The sequence below is a fragment of the Mandrillus leucophaeus genome, unplaced genomic scaffold, assembly GCF_000951045.1.
Source record: "Mandrillus leucophaeus isolate KB7577 unplaced genomic scaffold, Mleu.le_1.0 Scaffold1520, whole genome shotgun sequence".
Taxonomy (NCBI): Eukaryota; Metazoa; Chordata; class Mammalia; order Primates; family Cercopithecidae; genus Mandrillus; species Mandrillus leucophaeus.
In genome coordinates, this window is record NW_012101500.1 from 201823 (window position 1) to 222953 (window position 21131).

Consider the following 21131-nt stretch of genomic DNA (forward strand, 5'->3'; position numbering starts at 1 on the left):
CACAAGCTTCCTTTAATTAGACCTCCCATGCTGGTAGCTACTGCAACTGCCTTGGATCTTTTTTTTTTTTTTTTTTTCCAAGACAAGTCCCATTTGCCACAGAGATTTGTAGTATTTCCATTTCAGCCTGTATAGCACTAATCACACTATTAGAAAATGGGCAAAAAGCCTGTTAATAAATATAGTGACGGAATCCATAACAGATGCTTTTCTCACAATAAAATATTGAATTTCACATACCTCCTAAATTTCCTGTGTCTCATGACCAAATTTCAGGTATTTGGAAAGCTTGTTTGATAAAGTGTCACGTGGAGATAATGATGGGTCATTTCTCTTGGGATTAAATCTGAATATTTAGACTTCATTGCCTCTTTGAATGTACTCTTATAGATGTCACTTTTCAGTTTGCAGGTTTAAGTATCTAAAACCACTAACACCAAGTAATGAGAAGGACTCTAGTCTGATTATACTAGAAAATCTCGGTTCAAGTTCACTAAAAATTCTCCAGCACAGCTGCTGTTACAGTCATGGTGGAGAGAAGAGTGACCTGGTAATTAGAAAACCTGGCTCCTAATCCTGGCTCTGTCCTTAATCATGCAAACAGTAATGCTATCTTTTCTTGAGTTCTATTCTACATGCCAGGTACTTTGCTGAGTGCTTCACATGGATTTTGACGTATTCACTCTTACAAACATTCTATGAAGTAGGTACTATCATTATTCTTGTTTAACAAAAAAGGAAACTGATAACTATAAAGATTGAAATGATTTGCTAAGAGTTACAGCTAAGAGTCCAGCACCATACCCATGAGTGCCCACGCATGTGGACAAGGGGCTTGGGGATCGACCCACCAGCTCAATGCTATCAGTGTCCACCCACCCCTTTCAGAAACCTGAGGACAAACCAGTCCAGCCTGCTGGTGCCTATGCACATCAGCTGAGATCCTGGAGATCAACCAGCCACACCTGCCACAGCCTGCATCTGTGTGCACCATTAGGAGCCTGAGGATAGGCCAGCCCTGCCTGGCACCATATCCTCCAGTCCCCATATATGTCGTTGGGGGTTCTGGGGATTGGATTGCCTCACCTGCTGCCAATGGCATCCAGACACTCCTGCTGGGGGTCTGAGGACATGCCTACCTGGCCTGCTACCACCACCACTGCCAGCACCTACTTGCATAAACTACCTGGTAACCTGGGGATTGGCCCACTCAGTTTTCAGCTGCCACTGTTGATGTCTGTGCGTACCACCACCTGAAGGGCCAAGAGCTGACCTGCCACAGTTACTGCCACCACCATTGTCGATGCTACACACACCATCCAGGGACCTAAAGACACACTTGACTTACTGTTACCACTCCACTGCTGGCACACGAATAAAATACCTGGAGGCCCAAGGATCAACCTGCATCGACCCACTACTACCAGATCTCACATACGCCTCCATGGGGGCCCAACAACTGGCATGTTTGGCCCACTGCTGCCACCAGTAGGGCCCAAGGATCAGCCTATCTGGCATCCCTGTCTCCAGTAAGGCCTTACCACAGCCTCCACTAACAGTTTCAGCCTAAGCCACTGAAGAACTCACAGACACCATTTAACACTGATTACAGTCAAATAAATCATGCAGAGACTACAGAAAAACATGCACCCAGAATCAATGGAAAATCGCCCAATCCAACCAGAACTACAGATACATCTACAAGAAACAGTTTTTACCTACAAAATCCTATCCATAAAAGAAGTGACTGCTACATCGGACATAAAATATCAACATAAGAGCACAAGAAAAAGGAAAAAACAAGTAACGATGACACCTCCAAAGAACATAATAATTCTCTAGCAATAGATTCCACTGAAAAAGAAATCCATAAAATGCCTGAAAAAATGCAAAATGATATTAGAGAAGCTCAGTGAGATGCAAAAGAACACAGATAAATAATACAAATAAATCAGAAAAAATGATGGTTTCCAGCTTCATCCATGTCCCTGAAAAGGACATAAACTCATCCTTTTTTATGACTGCATAGTATTCCATGGTATGTATGTACCATATTTTCTTCATCCAGTCTATCATTGATGGGCATTTGAGTTGGTTCCAAGTCTTTGCTATTGTGAATAGTGCTGCAATAAACATACATGTGCATGTGTCTTTATAGTAGAATGATTTATAATCCTTTGGGTATATACCCAGTAATGGGATTGCTGGATCAAATGGTATTTCTGGTTCTAGATCCTTGAGGAATCGCCACACTGTCTTCCACAATGGTTGAACTAATTTACACTCCCACCAACAGTGTAAAAGTGTCCCTATTTCTCCACATCCTCTCTAGCATCTGTTGTTTCCTGACCATCATTCTCAGCAAACTAACACAGGAACAGAAAACCAAACACCGTATGTTCTCACTCATAAGTGGGAGTTGAACAATGAGAACACATGGACACAGGGAGGGGAACATCACACACTGGGGCCTGTCAGTGGGAGGCTAAGGGAGGGATAGCATTAAGAAAAATACCTAATATAGATGACGGGTTGATGGGTGCAGCAAACCACCATGACACATGTATACCTACGTAACAAACCTGCACGTTCTGCACATGTATCCCAGAACTTAAAGTATAATAAAACAAAAGAAAACAAACAAATGAACAAACAAATGCTAGCAAGGATGTGGAGTAAAGGAAACACTCGTATACTGTTGGTGGGAATGTAAATTAGTACAACCACTATGGAGAACAATTTGGAGGTTCCTCAAAAAAGTAGAAATAGAGCTACCATATGATTCAGCAATCCCACTGCTGGGTATATATCCAAAAACCTGGTAATCAATATATTGAAGAGATATCTGTACTCGTATGTTTATTTTAGCACTATTCACAATAGCCATGATATGGAGTCAACCTAAGTGTCCATCAGCAGATAAATGGATAAAGAAAATGTGGTACACAACAGAATATTATTCAGCCATAAAAAGAATGAAATCCTGTCATTTGCAGCAACATAGATGGAATTGAAGTCATTGTGTTAACTGTAATTAGCCAGACACAGAAAGACAAACATCATATGTTCTCACTTATTTATGAAATCTAAAAATGAAAACAATTGAACTCATGGACATAGAGAGTAGAAGGATGGTTACCAGAGACTGGGAAGGGTAGTGGGTACCAGAGACTGGGAAGAGTAGTGGGGGTGTGGGGAGGAGGTGGGGACAAAAAATAGAATGAATAAGACCTAGTATTTGATAGCACAACAGGGTGACTAGAGTCAATAATAATTTATGTTTATTTTTTAAAAATTTGGACATAGGAGTTTAATTACCTGCTAGACCATCAGATGGAAATTTGTAGTAAATTGATGGAAAAAAGGTTTATATACTTAGGAGAGAGGCAGGCATTTTTAGACCACTTGAAATTTAGACATTCACCAGATTGGACAATTTTTGGCATTTAAAATAAATCTTTTTGCCACAAAAAAACACAAAGCAATGTATTAAAACTGGTTTAGAGAATTGCCCAAATGATTTTTTCAACATGATTTAAATATTTTTCACATTCCATTAAATGTCAAATTTTCTTTGGCAAATCTATCCAAATACTACATTTTCATTTTACAACTTAATTTATATTTATATAGTAGAGTGTCCTAAATTGATGTTCATCAGGATACCTTCCTCTAAGCTCTAATTGTGTCTATCTTCCATTTAAAATGTATAAGTATCTTTTAATTAAGTTGTTATTCTCAAAGATAATCTGGAGAAATGATTAGGAATTAAACACCTATAAATTCTTCTTCACTTCTGTTATAGTGTAGCAATTTATTATCTAACCCATAGTGGTCTATCAGTTGAGTAGGTTTAGTTTCTTGTTCTCTTCAGACATAGCTGACTATAACTCATAAATCAACAGCTGGCTACAGCTTCTCCATTTCTTTATTAACATCTGTAACTGAGACTGATCAACATTCTTTCATCTATACATTTGGACAAGATTTCGCCTCCAACGAAGGTCTTCTTTCTCCTGAACCTGCTTCACCAAATTTGCTTTTTCTTCATTTAATTCTTGTTTAGGAAGATTCGAATTCACAGACTCATTTTGAAGAACACTACATGACACAGAATCAAGTGACTGAGATTCACTCACATGGATATTCTTGAAGGTGTTTTTCAAATATGTGCTTTTTTCAAGTTCACTTGACTATGTGTTTAAAATTTTCTTGAAATTCCAAACAGTTTTCCTCTGTGGAAGATGTTGGTTTCTCTGAGAAGTTCTTATTGTTTTCTTCATTCTCTACTTTAAGATGTTTTATCACATTGTAACAGGAATTAAATGAAGAACTTGTTTTCCTTAATCTTTCTTTAAGTGTTGCACTCATAGGTTGTTTTCATGAACTAGTTGTATGGGGAGATGATGGATTCACAAAGGCCTGTGGTACTAGGCAAAACCTAGTCTGACTGATTTTCCATCTTGAAAATGAAATATTGGTTTACCTCTCTGCTATACCCAGTGTGAGCAGAAAGCACATGTAGTTGCGGCCATAAATCTATCCTGTGCCCAAGGCGGGGCCATGCGAGAGAGCTATAGTCAATAAAATTTAATTGTACTTTTAAAAATAACTCAAGGAGTATAATTGGATTGTATGTAAAACAAAGGAAAAATGCCTGAGGGGAAGGATACCCCTTTCTCCATTATGCAATTATTATGCATTGCATGCCCATATCAAAACACCTCATATTCCCCATAAATATATACATCTACTAAGTACTTACCAAAATTTTGAAAAAAAAGCAATCCCATTTAAAATAGCTACAAAAAGGTACCTGGGAATAAACTTAACTAAGGAGTTGAAAGCCCTCTCCAAGGAAAACTAAAAAACTCTAATGAAACAAAGTGAAGAGGATGCAAACTAATGGAAAGACATTCCAGGCCCATAGATCAGAAGAATGAACATCATTAAAATAAGAAGACTGCCCAAAGCGGATTCCGTGCAATCCTTATCAAAATGCAAATCTAACTGATGCCTGATGATCAGAGGTAATATTCTTCACAGAAATAGAAATAACAATCCTCAAATCCATATGGAAACACAAAAGACCCTCAATAGGCAAAGCAATCCTGAACAGAAGAACAAAGCTGGAGGCATCATACTACCTGACTTCAAAATATACTGTATCAAGTTATAGCAACCAAAACATCACGGCATTGATAGAAAAAGACACATAGACTAATGGAAAAGAACAGGAAAGCCAGAAATAAAACCACATATTTACAGCCAACTGATTTTTTGACAAAGGTGCCAAGAATATACATAGGGAAAAGGATACCTTCCTCAATAAATGGTGCTGGTGTTTTACTGTCCCTTCTGTATGGAGCTTTGGACCTGAACCTTCTATGACCCTTCCTAATCAGTATAAATGTAAATTTGCCTAGTACACAAATGCATTCACAGACATACACATATAGATATGCATGAATAATAAGAGAGACCAACGATCAGCATGTTTCACGTTGGCCACTTGTGAACAGTGATTTCATCCAAAAAGAACATACGTTCTAAACATCTGAGTAGTTTAAGTTAGAAAAAAATGATGAAAGGAAAAAAAGAAAACCGGCTAAGTGTCCTGCAAAGAGCAGTATCTGATGACCACATGTTGTAAACAGCCTGACTTCAACAGTGAGTGATAGGGGACATGTAATGAATCCTGGCAGAACCCAAGAAATTCAGTGTGTCCACATGCAGACGGGAGTATAGTATGGACCAATGTTTCTACGATTTTGGATGAATCTTTCTGTCCCCAGTTAGTTGTGAAAATACTTTTTAAAAACAATTTTAGCCTTTGAAGAGTAATTTTCTAGTCCCTTCTGTGCTTTGAAATGTTAGGGATCAAGTTTAGGGGCAAGTTCCCTGATGGGAGTTCCTTGTTTCCAGGATTTGAACGTGTGCACGACTCGCACCACATACTGCCGGCAGGTGGGGCACTTGCTCATGCGCTTGCTACACTTGGTGCAGGTGATCATGTGCCTGCACTCAAACAGGTAGAGGCATTTTCAGAGGTTCTAATAAATGACATTTCCCAGAAGTGTGTATTTTGTGTGCAAGTGTCAGAAATCCAGTGGTGTTTTCTGAACATCAAAGCAGGGGATTCAATTATAAGGATACAAGAGTGTATCACAAACCCCCAGGTCAGGAATGATACTGGACCTCCAGTATCATTAGAGTTAGAAAGCGCTCAGAAACCAATTCTAGGTTCACCTGGCAGTTCTGTGTCTCTCATCACTGTTTTTTTCTTTACAAACAGATTTTCTCTGCTCTACTGTCCACCTAGTGGAAAATATGGCTGCCTATAGCTAAAGAGGTTTCATAGTACAGATCAGCCATAGAGAAAATTTAAAACTCATGATGGATCTCAACTTCAAAGTGGGTCAGGGGCCTGTCCCCACCCTAGGTCGAGTCTACTGTGGCCAGAGGAACAGGGTTATGCAGGTGATGCATGGCAATGAGTCAGGCATTGTCATGTGCTGAGGACACAGGGATGAATGGCAGGGTCCCTGCACTCAAGTTGTTCACTGTCTAGAAGACAGAAACAAAATCAGAAAACTTAGAATCCAACGAAGTAAGTACTTTATGAACAGTACTGTGGGTTCCACAGAGGGAAAAAGTAGTTTTGCCAAAGTATTAGCAGTCAAAGTAACACTACATCTGGATTTTAAAGGAAGAATATAAATTTGTTGGAAGAAAAGGGGTGTGGTAGTAGCACAGAGAGGTTAGGGCAGGGGTCCCCAACCACTGGATCACAGACTCGTACCTGTCCACGGCCTGTTAGAAACTGGGCAGCACAACAGGAGGTGAGTGGCGGGCAAGCAAGCATTAGTGCCTGAGCTCTGCCACCTGTCAGACCAGCAGCTGCATTAGATTCACATAGGAGCACAAACCCTGTTGTGAACTGGCATGTGTGGGATCTAGGTTGTGTGCTCCTTATGAGAATCTAACTGATCCCTAATGATCAGAGGTGAAACAGTTTCATTCTGAAACCATCCCTGCCCTGCTTCCCATCTGTGGAAAAATTGTCTTCCCCAAAACTGGTCCTTGGTGCCGAAATGGTTGGGGACCGCTGAGTTAGGGCATTTTAGAAAAAGAAATGATACGTGCAGTGGGCCAGAGTCTGAGGATAGCGGGAAGTTCATTGTGATTGAAGAATAGAGTGAGAGGTGAGAAGGGAGGTAGAATGACAGGAGATGAAGCAAGAGAAGAGTATTTTGTATTTTGGGGAGGTGAACTCATATGTTATACTGAAGAGGTCAGATTGTATTTTATAGGCAACAGTTTTAAAGGACTGACATGATCAGGGCTCCTATATGTATTTAATTTTTGGGTGAAACTCTGCCACTGGTAGGGCAGGCAGATACAGTTCATTATGATGAGAAAGAATAGAATCTTACTATTTACTAGTTCACAAACATTTTTTGGTGTGTACCAATTCAGAGGTGCAATCCAAGCCTTTCCAAATATGACCTTGGACATCGTTCTATCTCTCGGCACTTCAGTTTCCTCATCAATGTCTTCGTCTATAAAAATAAAAAAGGATAATTACTTACAGGTTATTATGAGATTAACAGAAGAGAGCCTGTTGCATAGTAGGCACTATGAGTGTTACCTGTAGTTTTTTTCCTATCCTCTGAGCTATGCTCAGGGTCCCAAGCTCTACCTTGTCACAGCCACATATGGTGCAGGCTGGGGATACCTACTTAATGGCTTCACTCTTACGTATCTGTGGTGTGTTACTATGCTAAATGACCCCCTTCCCATAATGCATAAGCAGAAGAAGGAACCAATGTGGTTATTTCTACCTCAATAGGTATTGGAGTAGACGGAAGAGCCTGGTGTCAGGATGACTCATTAGAATAGTCTGCAAGAGAATGATAACAGTGGGTCATGGGAATAAAGAGGAGGTGGCTGTGATCAGGAAGATATTCTGAGATAAAATATCACTAAGATTGTGTGCCCAAATGCATGCGGAAATTGAGGAAAAGTGATGAATTGTAATTTACCATGTGTGTAAGATTAATAGATCCTTTGACTCTACTGGATCAACTATTTTGATTTTTAAAAATCCTCCAGATTTCAATTGGTTTATTCATTTGTTCCATTGGTAGCATGAGTTAGACAAAAATAACTGGCATGATCTCCATTCAGCCCTTCAAGAAGAATAGGAAAAGAAAAATTAGCCAGGTGTGATGGCATGTGCCTGTTTTCCCAGCTACTCAGGAGGCTGAGGTGAGGATTGCTTGGGCCTAATATTTCAAGGATGCAGTGAGCTATGATTGTGCCACTGAACTCAGGGACATGGTGAGACCCTGTGTCTAAAAAACTAAAAATAAAAATAAATTTAAAAACACAATAGATCTACTGCCCCATCACTGACAATTGTTGAAGGCAACAGCTAGTAACAGTGAAACTATATTTATTTCTTCCAGCCTTACTAAGATATAACTGACAAACAAAATTGTACCCAAAGGATTATAAATCATTCTATCATAAAAACACGTGCACACCTATGTTTATTGTGGCACTGTTCACAATAGCAAACACTTGGAACCAACCCAAATGCCCATCAACGATAGACTGGATAAAGAAAATGTGGCACGTATACACCATAGAATACTGTGCAGCCATAAAAAAGGATGAGTTTATGTCCTTTTCAGGGACATGGATGAAGCTGGAAACCATCATTCTCAGCAAACACACACAAGAACAGAAAACCAAACACCATACGTTCTCACTCATAAGTGGGAGTTGAACAATGAGAACACATGGACACAGGGAGGGGAACATCACACACAGGGGCCTGTCGGGGGGTGGGGGGCTAGGGGAGGGAGAGCATTAGGAGAAATACCTAATGTAGATGACAGGTTGATGGGTGCAGCAAACCACCATGGCACGTGTATACCTATGTAACAAACCTGCACGTTCTGCACATGTATCCCAGAACTTAAAAGTATATTTAAAAAAAAACCACACACACAATAGATCTACTGCCTCATCACTGATAATTGTTGAAGGCAACAGCTAGTAACAGTGAAACTATATTTATATCCTTCCAGTTTTACTGAGATACAACTGACAAAATTATACATATTTATGGTATACACGTTTTGATATATGTATATATTGTGAAATGATCTAATGTACAGCATGGTGACTATAGTTAATAATACTGTATTGTATATTTGAAATTTGCTAAGAAAGTAGAACTTAAGTGTTCTCACCACAAATGTACAAACATAAAGGTGAAGAAATGAATATACCAATTAGCTTGACTGTGGTAATCATTTCACAATGTATACATGTATCATTTCACAATAAATTATATTTTTAATATAGGGCAAAGATTGAATTTTTTACTGGATAATTGGGGCATATATTACACCATATACATTTTCGGCTGTTTCTGAAACAAAAAATTCAACAGATTCTCATAGAATAGTGTCACAAGTCCAAATGTGAGGCATCAGAAAGGTTTCATGTGTGGAAATTAGTAGCAGGCTCCATGTTGCAACTTCTAAAAACTGCCTAGATAGAAACATTTTAGAGGTTAAAAAGCATTAACAATTTTATCATTGATTGGTGATAATAAAGTAGGCAATCTAAGTTGTAAGACTATAAATTCCCTCCACTCCATGGTGCTCAATAATGCCATTTTCATTTTTAAATTTTTAACTAAGACAGGGGAAGAGAGAGGGAGAGGGGTTGACTCTGTAAACATGTTTATTCTTCTTGACCTTGCCCTGTGCCAGTGTTGCTCAGCCACACTACCTCTTTCTCTTTCTTTCTCTGTCCTGGGAAGACGTCGATCAAAGGTAATAAATTTAAACAGGTGATTTTTAGAGTCCCTGGTTTCAAAACATTATAAAACAAAGTATATAGGACTGAACTGAATCCTATAGGACCTCCTTTTCAGAAATAGTGGAGGGTAGTTATGTTATAAAGGAAGAAACAATGTACAGGTAGGTTATTATTATTATTAACCTATATATTATTATTAACCTTTATCTGTCATTTTAAAAATTTACTATGAAAAATTTTAAACACAATAAAAATACATAATAGAAACAACTCGGCCGGGCGCGGTGGCTCAAGCCTGTAATCCCAGCACTTTGGGAGGCCGAGACGGGCGAATCACGAGGTCAGGAGATCAAGACCATCCTGGCTAACACGGTGAAACCCCGTCTCTACTAAAAAATACAAAAAACTAGCCGGGCGAGGTGGCAGGCGCCTGTAGCCCCAGCTACTCGGGAGGCTGAGGCAGGAGAATGGCGTAAACTCGGGCGGCGGAGCTTGCAGTGAGCTGAGATCCGGCCACTGCACTCCAGCTTGGGCGACAGAGCGAGACTCCGTCTCAAAAAAAAAAAAAAAAAAAAAAAAAAAAAAAAGAAACAACTCCCCATATATCATGTATTTAACCATTGTTAACATTTTGTTATACTTGTTTCATCTATTTTTAAAATGTCTAAGAGATATCTTTTAAAAATTAAAATTATCTCATTCAACACTATTAATATGAATTCCTTGTATCAACTAACATCCAGTAAATGTTCAATTCCCTCTGATTGTCTCAAAACGGTCTGGATTTTGCTTTAAAAAAAAAAAAAAAAGATGTCAGCCTGGGTGCTGTGGCTCACGCCTGTAATCCCAGCACTTTGGGAGGCCGAGGTGGGTGGATCATATGAGGTCAGGAGTTCCAGACCAGCCTGACCGACATGGTAAAAGCCGTCTCCACTAAAAATACAAAAAAAAAAAATAGCCGGAAAAAAATAGCTGGGCCTGGTGCCTGCGCCTGTAATCCCAGCAGCTACTTGGGAGGCTGAGGCAGGAGAATTGCTTGAACCCGGGAAGCGGAGGTTGCAGTGAGCCCAGATCATGTCACTGCACTCCAGCCTGGGCAACAGAGCAGGACTCCATCTTAAAAAAAAAAAAAAAAAAGTCATTTGTTGAAAACAAGGTCAGCATGTTGCAGTTGCTTGATATCTCTAAAATCTCCTTTAGTCTGTAATAATGCTTCCTACATTTTTTTTTCCTGTGCCAGTTAATTGTTGATAAAATTGGGTCATTTGTCCTGTAAAATTTTACACGTTGTATCTTCATGGTGTCATTTAGCATGCTTTCCTGTCCCCCTCATGCCTGTAAGCTGGTAGTTACAGCTAAAGCCTTGATTAGATTTAGGTCCATTTTATTTTTTATTTTGGCAAGAATTCTTCCTAGGTAATGCTGTATACTTTCTATTTCAACACACAAGGAAACTTATAATGTCTGCCTTTCTACTTGTAGTAATTTAAGTTTTATCAGTAGGTTTGAGTGATGCCTTTCAACTACAGGCTTTAGCAGTCATTGGTAATCATTGCCTAGGTACATTATTATACTATATTGAGTTTACAAAACAGTGATTTTTCTAATTCTATCATTCCTCATGCATTTATTAATTGTGATTCTTCTACAAGAACTTTCCTTATCAACTATTTGGATATCCTGAAATACAGTCTTTACAGGATATATGTGTTAATTGCTTCCTTCTCTTTACTTGTTTCTAGAACAAAGAGTGCCTTAGCAATCTTCATGCCTGGTCAATGAGGTTCGTTTGCTTTTTGGAGTACCATTATTCCCTCTTGATGTTCAAATGGCCTTATCTATGACCAATGGGAGTTCCTTCACATTGGTTCTGATGTTCTTTTGACATGACACCAGTAGCCTTTGCCAATTTTCTAGCTAGAAAATATATATTTTTAGAATGCATCTTGAGTTTATATTGATTTTTTTTGGGGGGGGTTAACTGAAATCGAAACACTGCACATATTTAATCTGTACAATTTGATGAGTTTGAACATATGCATACATTGATCTGATTCAAATTAAAGAGGACAGGGTTTTTACTTATCTTTGTTTTTGTATTATTTTCTTGTTCTAGAAAATGTTAATAATTCCATCAATGTTATCTTTCACAATAAATATTAGCACTATCATCAAGTCCACTCAATAAAGTTTAAGATTTCTTTGTGTTCTCTACCCATCTCCATATCTTACAATATATAGTTAAACACTATGCTTGTATTAGTCCACTTCTGCATTGCTACAAAGAAATGCCTGAGACTGGGCAATTTATAAAGAAAACAGGTTTTATCGTTTCACAGTTCTGCAGGCTGTACAGGAAGCATGATGCTAGAATCTAATTGGCTTTTGGGAAGGCCTCAGGGAACTTACAATCATGGTGAAAGCAGAAGCAAAAGAGATCTTTTAAATGACCAGGTCTCGTGAGAATTCACTATCGTGAGGTGAGTGCCAAGAGGACTGTACTAAACTATTCATGAGAAATATGCCCTTATGATCCAATCACTTCCCACTAGGCCCCATCTCTGACATCAGGGATTACAATTCAACATAAGATTTGGGTGGCAACATAGATCCAGACCATACCAATGCTTTAAAGTCACTTAATTCTACATATAGTTATGCCAACAACTCAATACATGGTTATTAATGGTTTCAAATTTTATGGATTGCTTTTAGTTTGAAAGTCAAAACTATAAAACAAGGTAAAAGGAGGTCTAGCTTCCATTCCTCCACCCTGCCTCCTCCCTTTGACAATAGGTGACTATTTAAATATGTTTTGGAATGCCCCTTTCTTACACAAAATGAAGATATACACGCACCTTTGTGTGTATTCTTCTGTCACTTATAAGTATATTCTGGTGATCACATAAGTAGTAGTTTTCTAATTCCATCTTACAAGTACATAGTACTCCACTGTAAGAGATGAATCATAGTTTATGTAACTAGTCACCCATTGATTATTACCTTTCCTATCTGAAACTGCACTTTATAAAACATCAATGTAACCCAAAGTTCAAAGTCACTATTTTTGGAGGTACCACATGCCACCTAAGAATTTGGTGGATTACTAAACAGATTCAAATTTTTAATACAACAATACATGAATACTTACTAGTTATAAAAAACTGAAAAACTAAAACAATTATGTAGAATTAAGCGGGTGGATCACGAGTTCAGGAGATCGAGACCATCCTGGCTAACACGGTGAAACCCCGTCTCTACTAAAAATACAAAAAAATTAGCCGGGCACGGTGGCAGGCGCCTGTAGTCCCAGCTACTCGGGAGGCTGAGGCAGGAGAATGGCCTGAACCCAGAGGCGGAGCTTGCAGTGAGCTGAGATCGTGCCACTGCACTCCAGCCTGGGCGACAGAGCGAGACTCCGTCTCAAAAAAAAAAAAAGGGTCTTTTTGTTCTCCCCCTACGAATACTAATCTCTTCCCAACATAATCAGTTACCACTTTAGTATGCAAATTCCTAAAACTTTCCTATGATAGGCATACATATGTAATAAACACAGGGATTTTATTTTTACACATATATACTTACCATTCTGAGATTTGGTTTTTAAACATGTTGGAGATCTATTTCATACAGATGTACCTCATTTTTCGCAGCTGCATAGTATTCTATACTATTAAATGCATGTATTAACAATTCAAGTCAGTCTCCATTTAATGAACATATAGGTTATTTCCAAAATTAAATAAAACCACAAAGCTATAGTGTGGAACCTTGTATTTTGTGTACATGTACAAAACAGTCTATAAGCTAGGTTTTTAGAAATGAAAGCGTTTGGCCAAAGGCTATCTGCATTTAAAGTTTTGATAGGTTTTGATTTGCATTTCTGATGCCAAATAAATCATTCTACCAAAAAGACACATGTACTCATATATTCATCAATGTGCTATTCACAATAGCAAAGACCTGGAATCAATCCAGGTGCCCATCAATGGTAGACTGGATAAAGAAAATGTGGTACTTACACACCATGAAATGCTATGCAGCTGTAAAAACAAAAACAAAAACAAAAACAAAACAAAAAAAGAGATCATGGCCTTTGCAGCAATGTGGAGATGGAGGCCATAATCCTAAACAAATGCAGGAACAGAAAACCAAAATACAGCATGTTCTCACTTGTAAGTGGGAGCTAAACACTGATCACATGTAGACATCAACATGGTAATAATAGACAATGCAGCCTACTGGGGAGGGAGGGAGAGAGGGAGGGGGATATGCATTGTAAAACTACTTCCTGGGTACTATGTTATCTGGGTGATGGGATTCATATCCCAAACCTTAGTATCATGCAATATTCCCATGTAATACTCCTTCATATGTACTGCCTGAAGATAAAGGCGGCAATGAAAAAATTTGTAAATATCAAAAATAATGTCATTTTAATAATCTGCAAAAAAAAAAAAAGTTTTGACAGGTTCTGCCAAATTGCCCTTTGAATAGGCTGTAACCTATTTATGTACTTTCTTATTCACATGTAAGAGTGTCTTTTCCCCTACGTCCTTACCACTCTGGCTATTATCAGTATTTGGGATTCTGCCAACCTGATAAGCAAAATATATCCCCTGGGTTTGTCTGCATTTCCTTGATTGTTATGAGACTGGATCCTATTATATAGCTTTAAAATGTTAATTTCCAGAACTTTCAGGATAGTATTAACATATTAAAATGTGATTTCAACACAACCCTGGGCAAAATTATTTTACTTTTAAAAATAAGAGAAAAAAATGCTATGTTAATAGTACACATAGAGCAGTAGTTTCTAACATATTTTAGAAATGGAAATAAGAAAATTAAGTGCTAGCATTTCATCTTTCCAAGCTCTGGAGAAAATACTCTGCTAAGCTGGTACACTCATTCCATTTTTTTTCCCCCACACATAAAAATCCTAAATAGGACAATTCACTGAGGCTTCTAGATCAGCTACAGTGTCCACCTCTAAAGAATGTTTCTTTTGGGGTCGACTGTCTCATTGACAGGAGGAAGATTTGCACATGCAAGTCCTATTAACATTAATAGGAGTTACAAGCATAAATCCCCCTGCAACGATAGACCAAAAAGACCCTACAGTCTACCAGGATCCAGGTTCTAATGATTACCTGTCATACTGTCCTAGGAGTCATCATCAGAAAGAGCAGACGTGGCAACTTACACCACAAGGGTATCTCATTGCAGCCCCAAAGCTAAATTGTGCATCAATGGAAAGAAAAGTGGCCTTCAAAATGTGACTTGGGATACTAAGTGTTAAATCACTTAATCAGTATTTTTAAACAGCCATCATTAAAGAAAATTCAAACATCTGGAACCATTTTTTTTTTTTTTAAGTGTGAATATTGTATGAGTTTCAAGGTGCTTGAAGGATAATACAGCTATTTATTTAAAAATTCAATTAATCTTATCTTTCTTAAAATTGATTAATTAATAATCTCACAGATAAACCGCCAGTTTTGAGAGTCTTGTTATCTTTTTAATGTCTCCTTACTGAGGAACTTTAGAAACTACTTGAAATTGACAAAAAGTGTCAGTCTGCTTTATTTGACTCAATAGCAAATCATAGTTTATTGAATAATTTCTGCATAAAAAGAACATCAGCAGTCTCTTGTCTGTTGCAAATGAGTTGCTGGGGACTCAAACCCCTTAAAGAAAAACATTTCAGGTTCTCATTTACCAAGCAGATATGAAACACCTTTCAGATTCTCATCATGTAAGTGAGATGTGAAAACAGTCTGCAGGCAATCAATGTACTATAAATTCATAGCCCATGCTGCACAGCCTCTACAGCACTGATTCCAAACAGAAAAAGGTCTCATTCACCTTTGTTTGATATTGGCACTAATGTTGGCATCTAGAACAGTTTGTAAAGTAACTCACGCCCTATATTATTTCATTGCCTTTCTCACAAACTTAACACAGTTGGCAGATGCCTAAAAACAAAACCAAATATACAGCTTGACAATTAACTATTTACATACTAGACTAATATTAAAACATAAATCAGGTTAAAGGCAATCTTCAACTTCTTGGCATATATAAAAGATGTAAGTACTACAAAATATGACCCCATGCCTGAAAAGGATTTAAAAGTCTTTATTTCCTTTGAAAACTTACTGTTAAAGTGTACAATTTATGAATAATCATATATTCATGCTTTTTGAAATACATATAATAAAATTAACTGAGTAAAAGATGAATTCTTCAATATCAATAGCAGTAAATAACTTATTTGCAAGAAAATTATTACAATTCCTGATGTAAAGAATCACCAACCACTATTTAGCAATTAAATTTCAACACATTTTTTGGGAACTCTTTAGGACTTTAGACAAAGGCTACTAAGGCTGCCAATCCAGGTAACTATGGCAGTGACAGAAGTCAATCATTAATACTGCCATTATTTTAGACAAAGGGCTGACAATCTCAGAAACTAGTTCTAGAAATTATCATCAATGTGGCTATTTTAATATGGACAAATACATATTATGGGAGGTAGGGAAATTGTTATTCCATTTTCCTATAGAAAAATATATAAATTGACCTTTTATATATACACAAGTATGTATACACATACAGTGTATGTTTTTCGGAGCAGGAACACCACTAGGAAAATATACAACAGCAACATAAGGATTAGGTATTGGTTCTCATACTGCTCACTAAACTGAATGGTATTATCATTTTTGGTTAATAAGAAGCATGCATAACTAAAAAGTTTAAATATATGAATCAAAATTCTTTAATAGCATTTTTTGAAATTTTAAATTAGCTACTGAAAATTTTCCACTATGTACAATATATTAATTTTATTAATATGACTTCAAGTTTAAGGTTTTAAAACAAAACCAAAAGATTTTTCTTTTAGATTTAAAACTATAAGAACAAATATTTATTTGCAGTAATTAGGATAGCTAAAAAGAAAGCTCTAAGAATAATTTCTGTTACATTTTGAGGCAACAGGTAATATCTGAAGTTCCTGAAGTCTTTTATCAGTCATATGATATTTTAATCATCACGAATCATGTTCAGGAACTTTTAAACATTTCAATCGTATTTAATAAAAGACCTGAAAGAGAGATTCTGATGCTGGCTAATGGATGAAACAGGGTACAATAATGGACCACAAACTATCTCCTCCATTGTTCTACACATAGGCGGCTGTAGTAAGGCCAATAGAATTTTTGTGGTTATTCTAGGCCTACCCTGATTGTCTGTTTACATGAATGTGCATACTGCATTCAAGTGGCCTTAACTCTAAGACCGTAACAGTACAATATCTTTATTGGCAGAATTTACTGCAATTGTACTCAGACTCAATCGTCTCATCTACTGGAATCTTTTATAATATATTGCTGATATTCAGGGGCAAGGCCAATACCCGGTACATTAATAGGTATGTATTAGACATTGAGTGCATATGCCCCAGCTGGGTTTCAGGAAACATGATTTGATGTAAGAAAAATCGAATCCCTGTGACAAAGTAGGTTACAATGTGATCCTACTGTCCCTGATTTATGTGACATTATAAAAGGGGAAGCGAAGGAAAGGGGACTAAAGAGATGGGGAGGGGCTGTACACTGGGAGGTAGGGATAGGAGCAGCCTGAGAGGCTAGTAAGTTAAGTTCTTCCATTATTCTGGCTTGAACTACATCTGCAGTGGGTAGAAAGGTGAGGCAAGAGCTACGTTCCTTGGTTCTTTCCATTTCCCATGAATCTGTGACCTGTCACAGCTGGCTTCCTTTAAGAACATCTCTGAAACCTGGTGAGGTCAGGGACCAGCTGCAGTTGAAGTATGTAAGAACTATGTACTTTACATTGGAGCCATGGCTTCCTGACAGACAATATAGGCCAGATCTTGTGGAAAAAAAACCCAAAAAACAAAAAAACTAAGAGTGCATTTGTTTGTTTATTTACAGGCAATTGTAAGTCTAAACTATTACTCAAATAAAGTAGACCATCAGAGCTTGGCCATTTGAGAAAATTTAAATACAGGCAACGTCACTGTAGCTTGGTTTGCTGCCTATGTACAGCCCTAACTTCTTTTTTTTTTTGAGATAGAGTCTTGCTCTGTTACCCAGGCTGGAGTGCAGTGGCACAATCTTGGCTCACTGCAACCTCCGCCTCCCTGGTTCAAGTGAGTCTCCTATCTCAGCCTCCAAAGTAGTTGAGATTACAGGTGCCCGCTATCACACCCAGCTAAAATTTTGTATTTTTAGTAGAGATGGGGTTTCGTCATGTTGGCCAGGCTGGTCTTAAACTCCTGACCTCAAGTGATCTGCCCGTCTCAGCCTCCCAAAGTGCTGGGATTAGAGGCAACCCTAACATTTTTATGTAGAGTGTATTTTAGGGCTTGCCAACTGTCATACACAATTTGGAGCCCTTGGTGGTTGCAGGTTTACCTACCAGAAAAGGAATATTAACAATTTATAGAGTGTTTTTCTTAGTAATATTTCAAAACCACAATTCTACTTGTTACTATTTTTACTGGTCTGTATGTAAGAATATAAAATACTAATTTTAAAAAGACATTTTCATTTAAAAAGCTTAATGCAATAAAAATGCTGTGATCTATTTCGTTTGTTGACTGACAACAAGCAATTATTTCCTGCATGAGACTTCTGAGATTCATCAAGTCAATGGGAAAATTCTAAAATGATTTTTCTTCTGGCAAACCCATTCTAAACATGGCATTGCATTGGTCTTCATAACCATTCTCATACAGTAGGCATAGTAATACTATTTCCACTTTATATATGGAGAAACGTAGGCTCAGAAATTAAACAATTTACCACATATCATCAGAAGGACAGCCAAGATTAAATTAGGTCTGTAGACAATTAGCCTAATACTCTAGTTATTTGACAGACAGAACATCCAAATATCAGTGAGCCTATCCACACCTTTCCTTCCATTCTTTCACTTCTTCATTATTGACCTTTCCCAATATGTAAATAATTTACAAACAAATATCACTACTTATACTAAAAAACACTACTGACTTGTTCTTAACAATGTCTAAACACCTTTGTATTAGCATTTTCAATGCTTCTCAACATAGAAAGCAAAACAAAACAAAACAAACCTGTATTCTAAATACAGGCTTCTATCTAGATCATGATACTTTAGTTTTTCTATATGTTTTTATCATTATGCTATGATGCTCTTGTCCATAAAGAAAATATAATTCAAATAACCAAAGAAAATATGTGAGCTGGTTCTGAAAATGTGGCTTTCAAACAAAGATCCATAGTGGTAAGCAAAATTGTCCTAAGACCACGGAATTATTAACAATGCATAGGATCACTTTCATATCCACAGTTACATTCCTGAGAATCAATTGATTTATAATTTTCATCTGCTAGTCACACAAGTTTGGTATTCAAAATGAGCAAGTCAATGTGCTTTGTAAGTGTTGTGTGTTCTTGTAACGTCCTCTATAAGGAAAATCCCCTTTTGGATTTCTACTACCTATTTTGCCTTATAATTGCTGTTGCTTTCTAACATTTTTCAAACAGTCCTTCTATCAAGTAGACTCTGAGACCAGTAGAAATTTCCAAAGTTGGGTATCCAGTTCGGTGTATATCCATTATTCAGAGGACTCCTCTAGGTTTCCAAGGTTTGTGCTTTCCTTGAAAGTCTCTGAGTTAGCCTCTGGTATGGCACTGGATTCTGAAGCCTCTGGCTGTAAACCGTCTCCATCAAGGACAATGTCTTCAGGATTTGGTGGAGGGGGACAGAAATCTTCACTGGGGCAGATTTCCTGGAAAAGTGTTTCAGCCTGGCCAAGGAAGAAAACATAAATCGTTTTTGGAAATCGGTTTAAAATGTGTGTGCATTTCTGGCATTAACTAAAAACAATTAAGTGTTATCCTTAAAATTTTCCTTAAGCAGGTTATAGTACTTTATCAGAATACATGAACTTCTATAAGTCTGTTTTCAGAATTCTACGACTTCTCCCTTTAATTCTATACATGTATTCAGGTCAACACTTCAAGTATGGTAGTATCTCATCAGGTTCATTATCAAGTGTTCAGATTGTTGAGAACTGAAACACATTCATTCTATATATCGAAAGAAATACAATTGCCTTAATATTGCTTATATGATATCTTATAGAGACTTGATATGGTTTGGTTCTGAGTCCCCCCCCAAATCTCATCTCAAATTATTATCCCCACATGTTAGGGGGCGATTAGATTATGGGGGCGACTGTTCCCATGTTGTTCTTGTGATAGTGAATTCTCACAAGATCTGATGGTTTAAAAGTATTTAGCAGTTCCTCCTTTTCTCTTTCTCCTACCAGCAAGTAAGATGTGCCTTGCTTCCCCTTCACCCTCTGACATGATTATAACTCTCCTGAGGCCTTCCCAGCCATGTGGTCTTGTGAGTTAATTAAACCTTTTTTGTTTACAAATTACCTAGTCTCAGGTAGTATCTTTACGGCAGTGTAAGAGACACTAACACAGAATTGGTACCAGGAGTGGGGTACTGCTAAAAGATAACCTGAAAATGTGGAAGTGACTTTGGAATTGTGTAACAGGCAGAGGTTAGAATCGTTTGGAGGGCTCAGAAGAAGAAAGGTAAATGTGGGAAAATTTGGAACTTTCTAGAGACTTGTTGAATGGTTTTGGCCAAAATGCTGATAGTGATATGGACAATGATGTCCAGGCTGAGGTGGCCTCAGATGGAGATGAGGAACTTATTGGGAACTGGAGCAGAGGTGACTCTTTCTATGCTTTAGCGAAGAGACTAGTGGCATTTTGTCCCCACCCTAGAGATCTGTGAAACTTTGAAGTTAAGAAAGATGATTTAGGGTATGTGGCAGAAGAAATTTCTAAGCGGCAAAGCATTCAAGAGGTGACCGGGCTGCTTCTGAAAGCACTCAGTCATGTGTGTTCACAAAGAGATGGTCTGATATTGGAACTTACGTTTAAAAGGGAAGCAGAGCATGAAGGTTTGCAAAATTTGCAGCCTGATCACGTGGGAGAAAATAAAAACCCATTTTCTGGGGAGGAATTCATGCTGGCTACAGCAATTTGCATAAGCAACGATGAGCTAAATGTCAATAGACAAGACAATGGGGAAAATGTCTCCAGGGCATGTCAGAGATCTTCCCTAGGAGGGAAAAATGGTTTTGTGGGCTGGGTGGGCCCCACTGCTCTGTGCAGCCCTGGAACATGATAGCCTACATCCCAGCTGCTCCAGCTCCAGCCATGGCTAAAAGGAATAAAGGTACAGCTTGA

The 21131-nt window shown here is 37.9% G+C and overlaps 1 protein-coding gene and 1 pseudogene across 1 annotated transcript in view; both read right to left on the reverse strand.

The window, feature by feature from the left end:
* Window positions 1–3768: 3768 nt before the first annotated feature.
* On the reverse strand, window positions 3769–7518 carry LOC105535978 (annotated as a pseudogene).
* Window positions 7519–15961: 8443 nt separating this feature from the next.
* CHM (choroideremia (Rab escort protein 1)) overlaps window positions 15962–21131 on the reverse strand; it is a 184215-nt gene continuing 179045 nt past the window's right edge. The window contains exon 15 of the mRNA XM_011975228.1: window positions 15962–19666. Coding sequence (XP_011830618.1) covers window positions 19475–19666 — 192 coding nt within the window. The 3' untranslated portion in view covers window positions 15962–19474. The remainder of the gene's footprint in view (window positions 19667–21131) is intronic.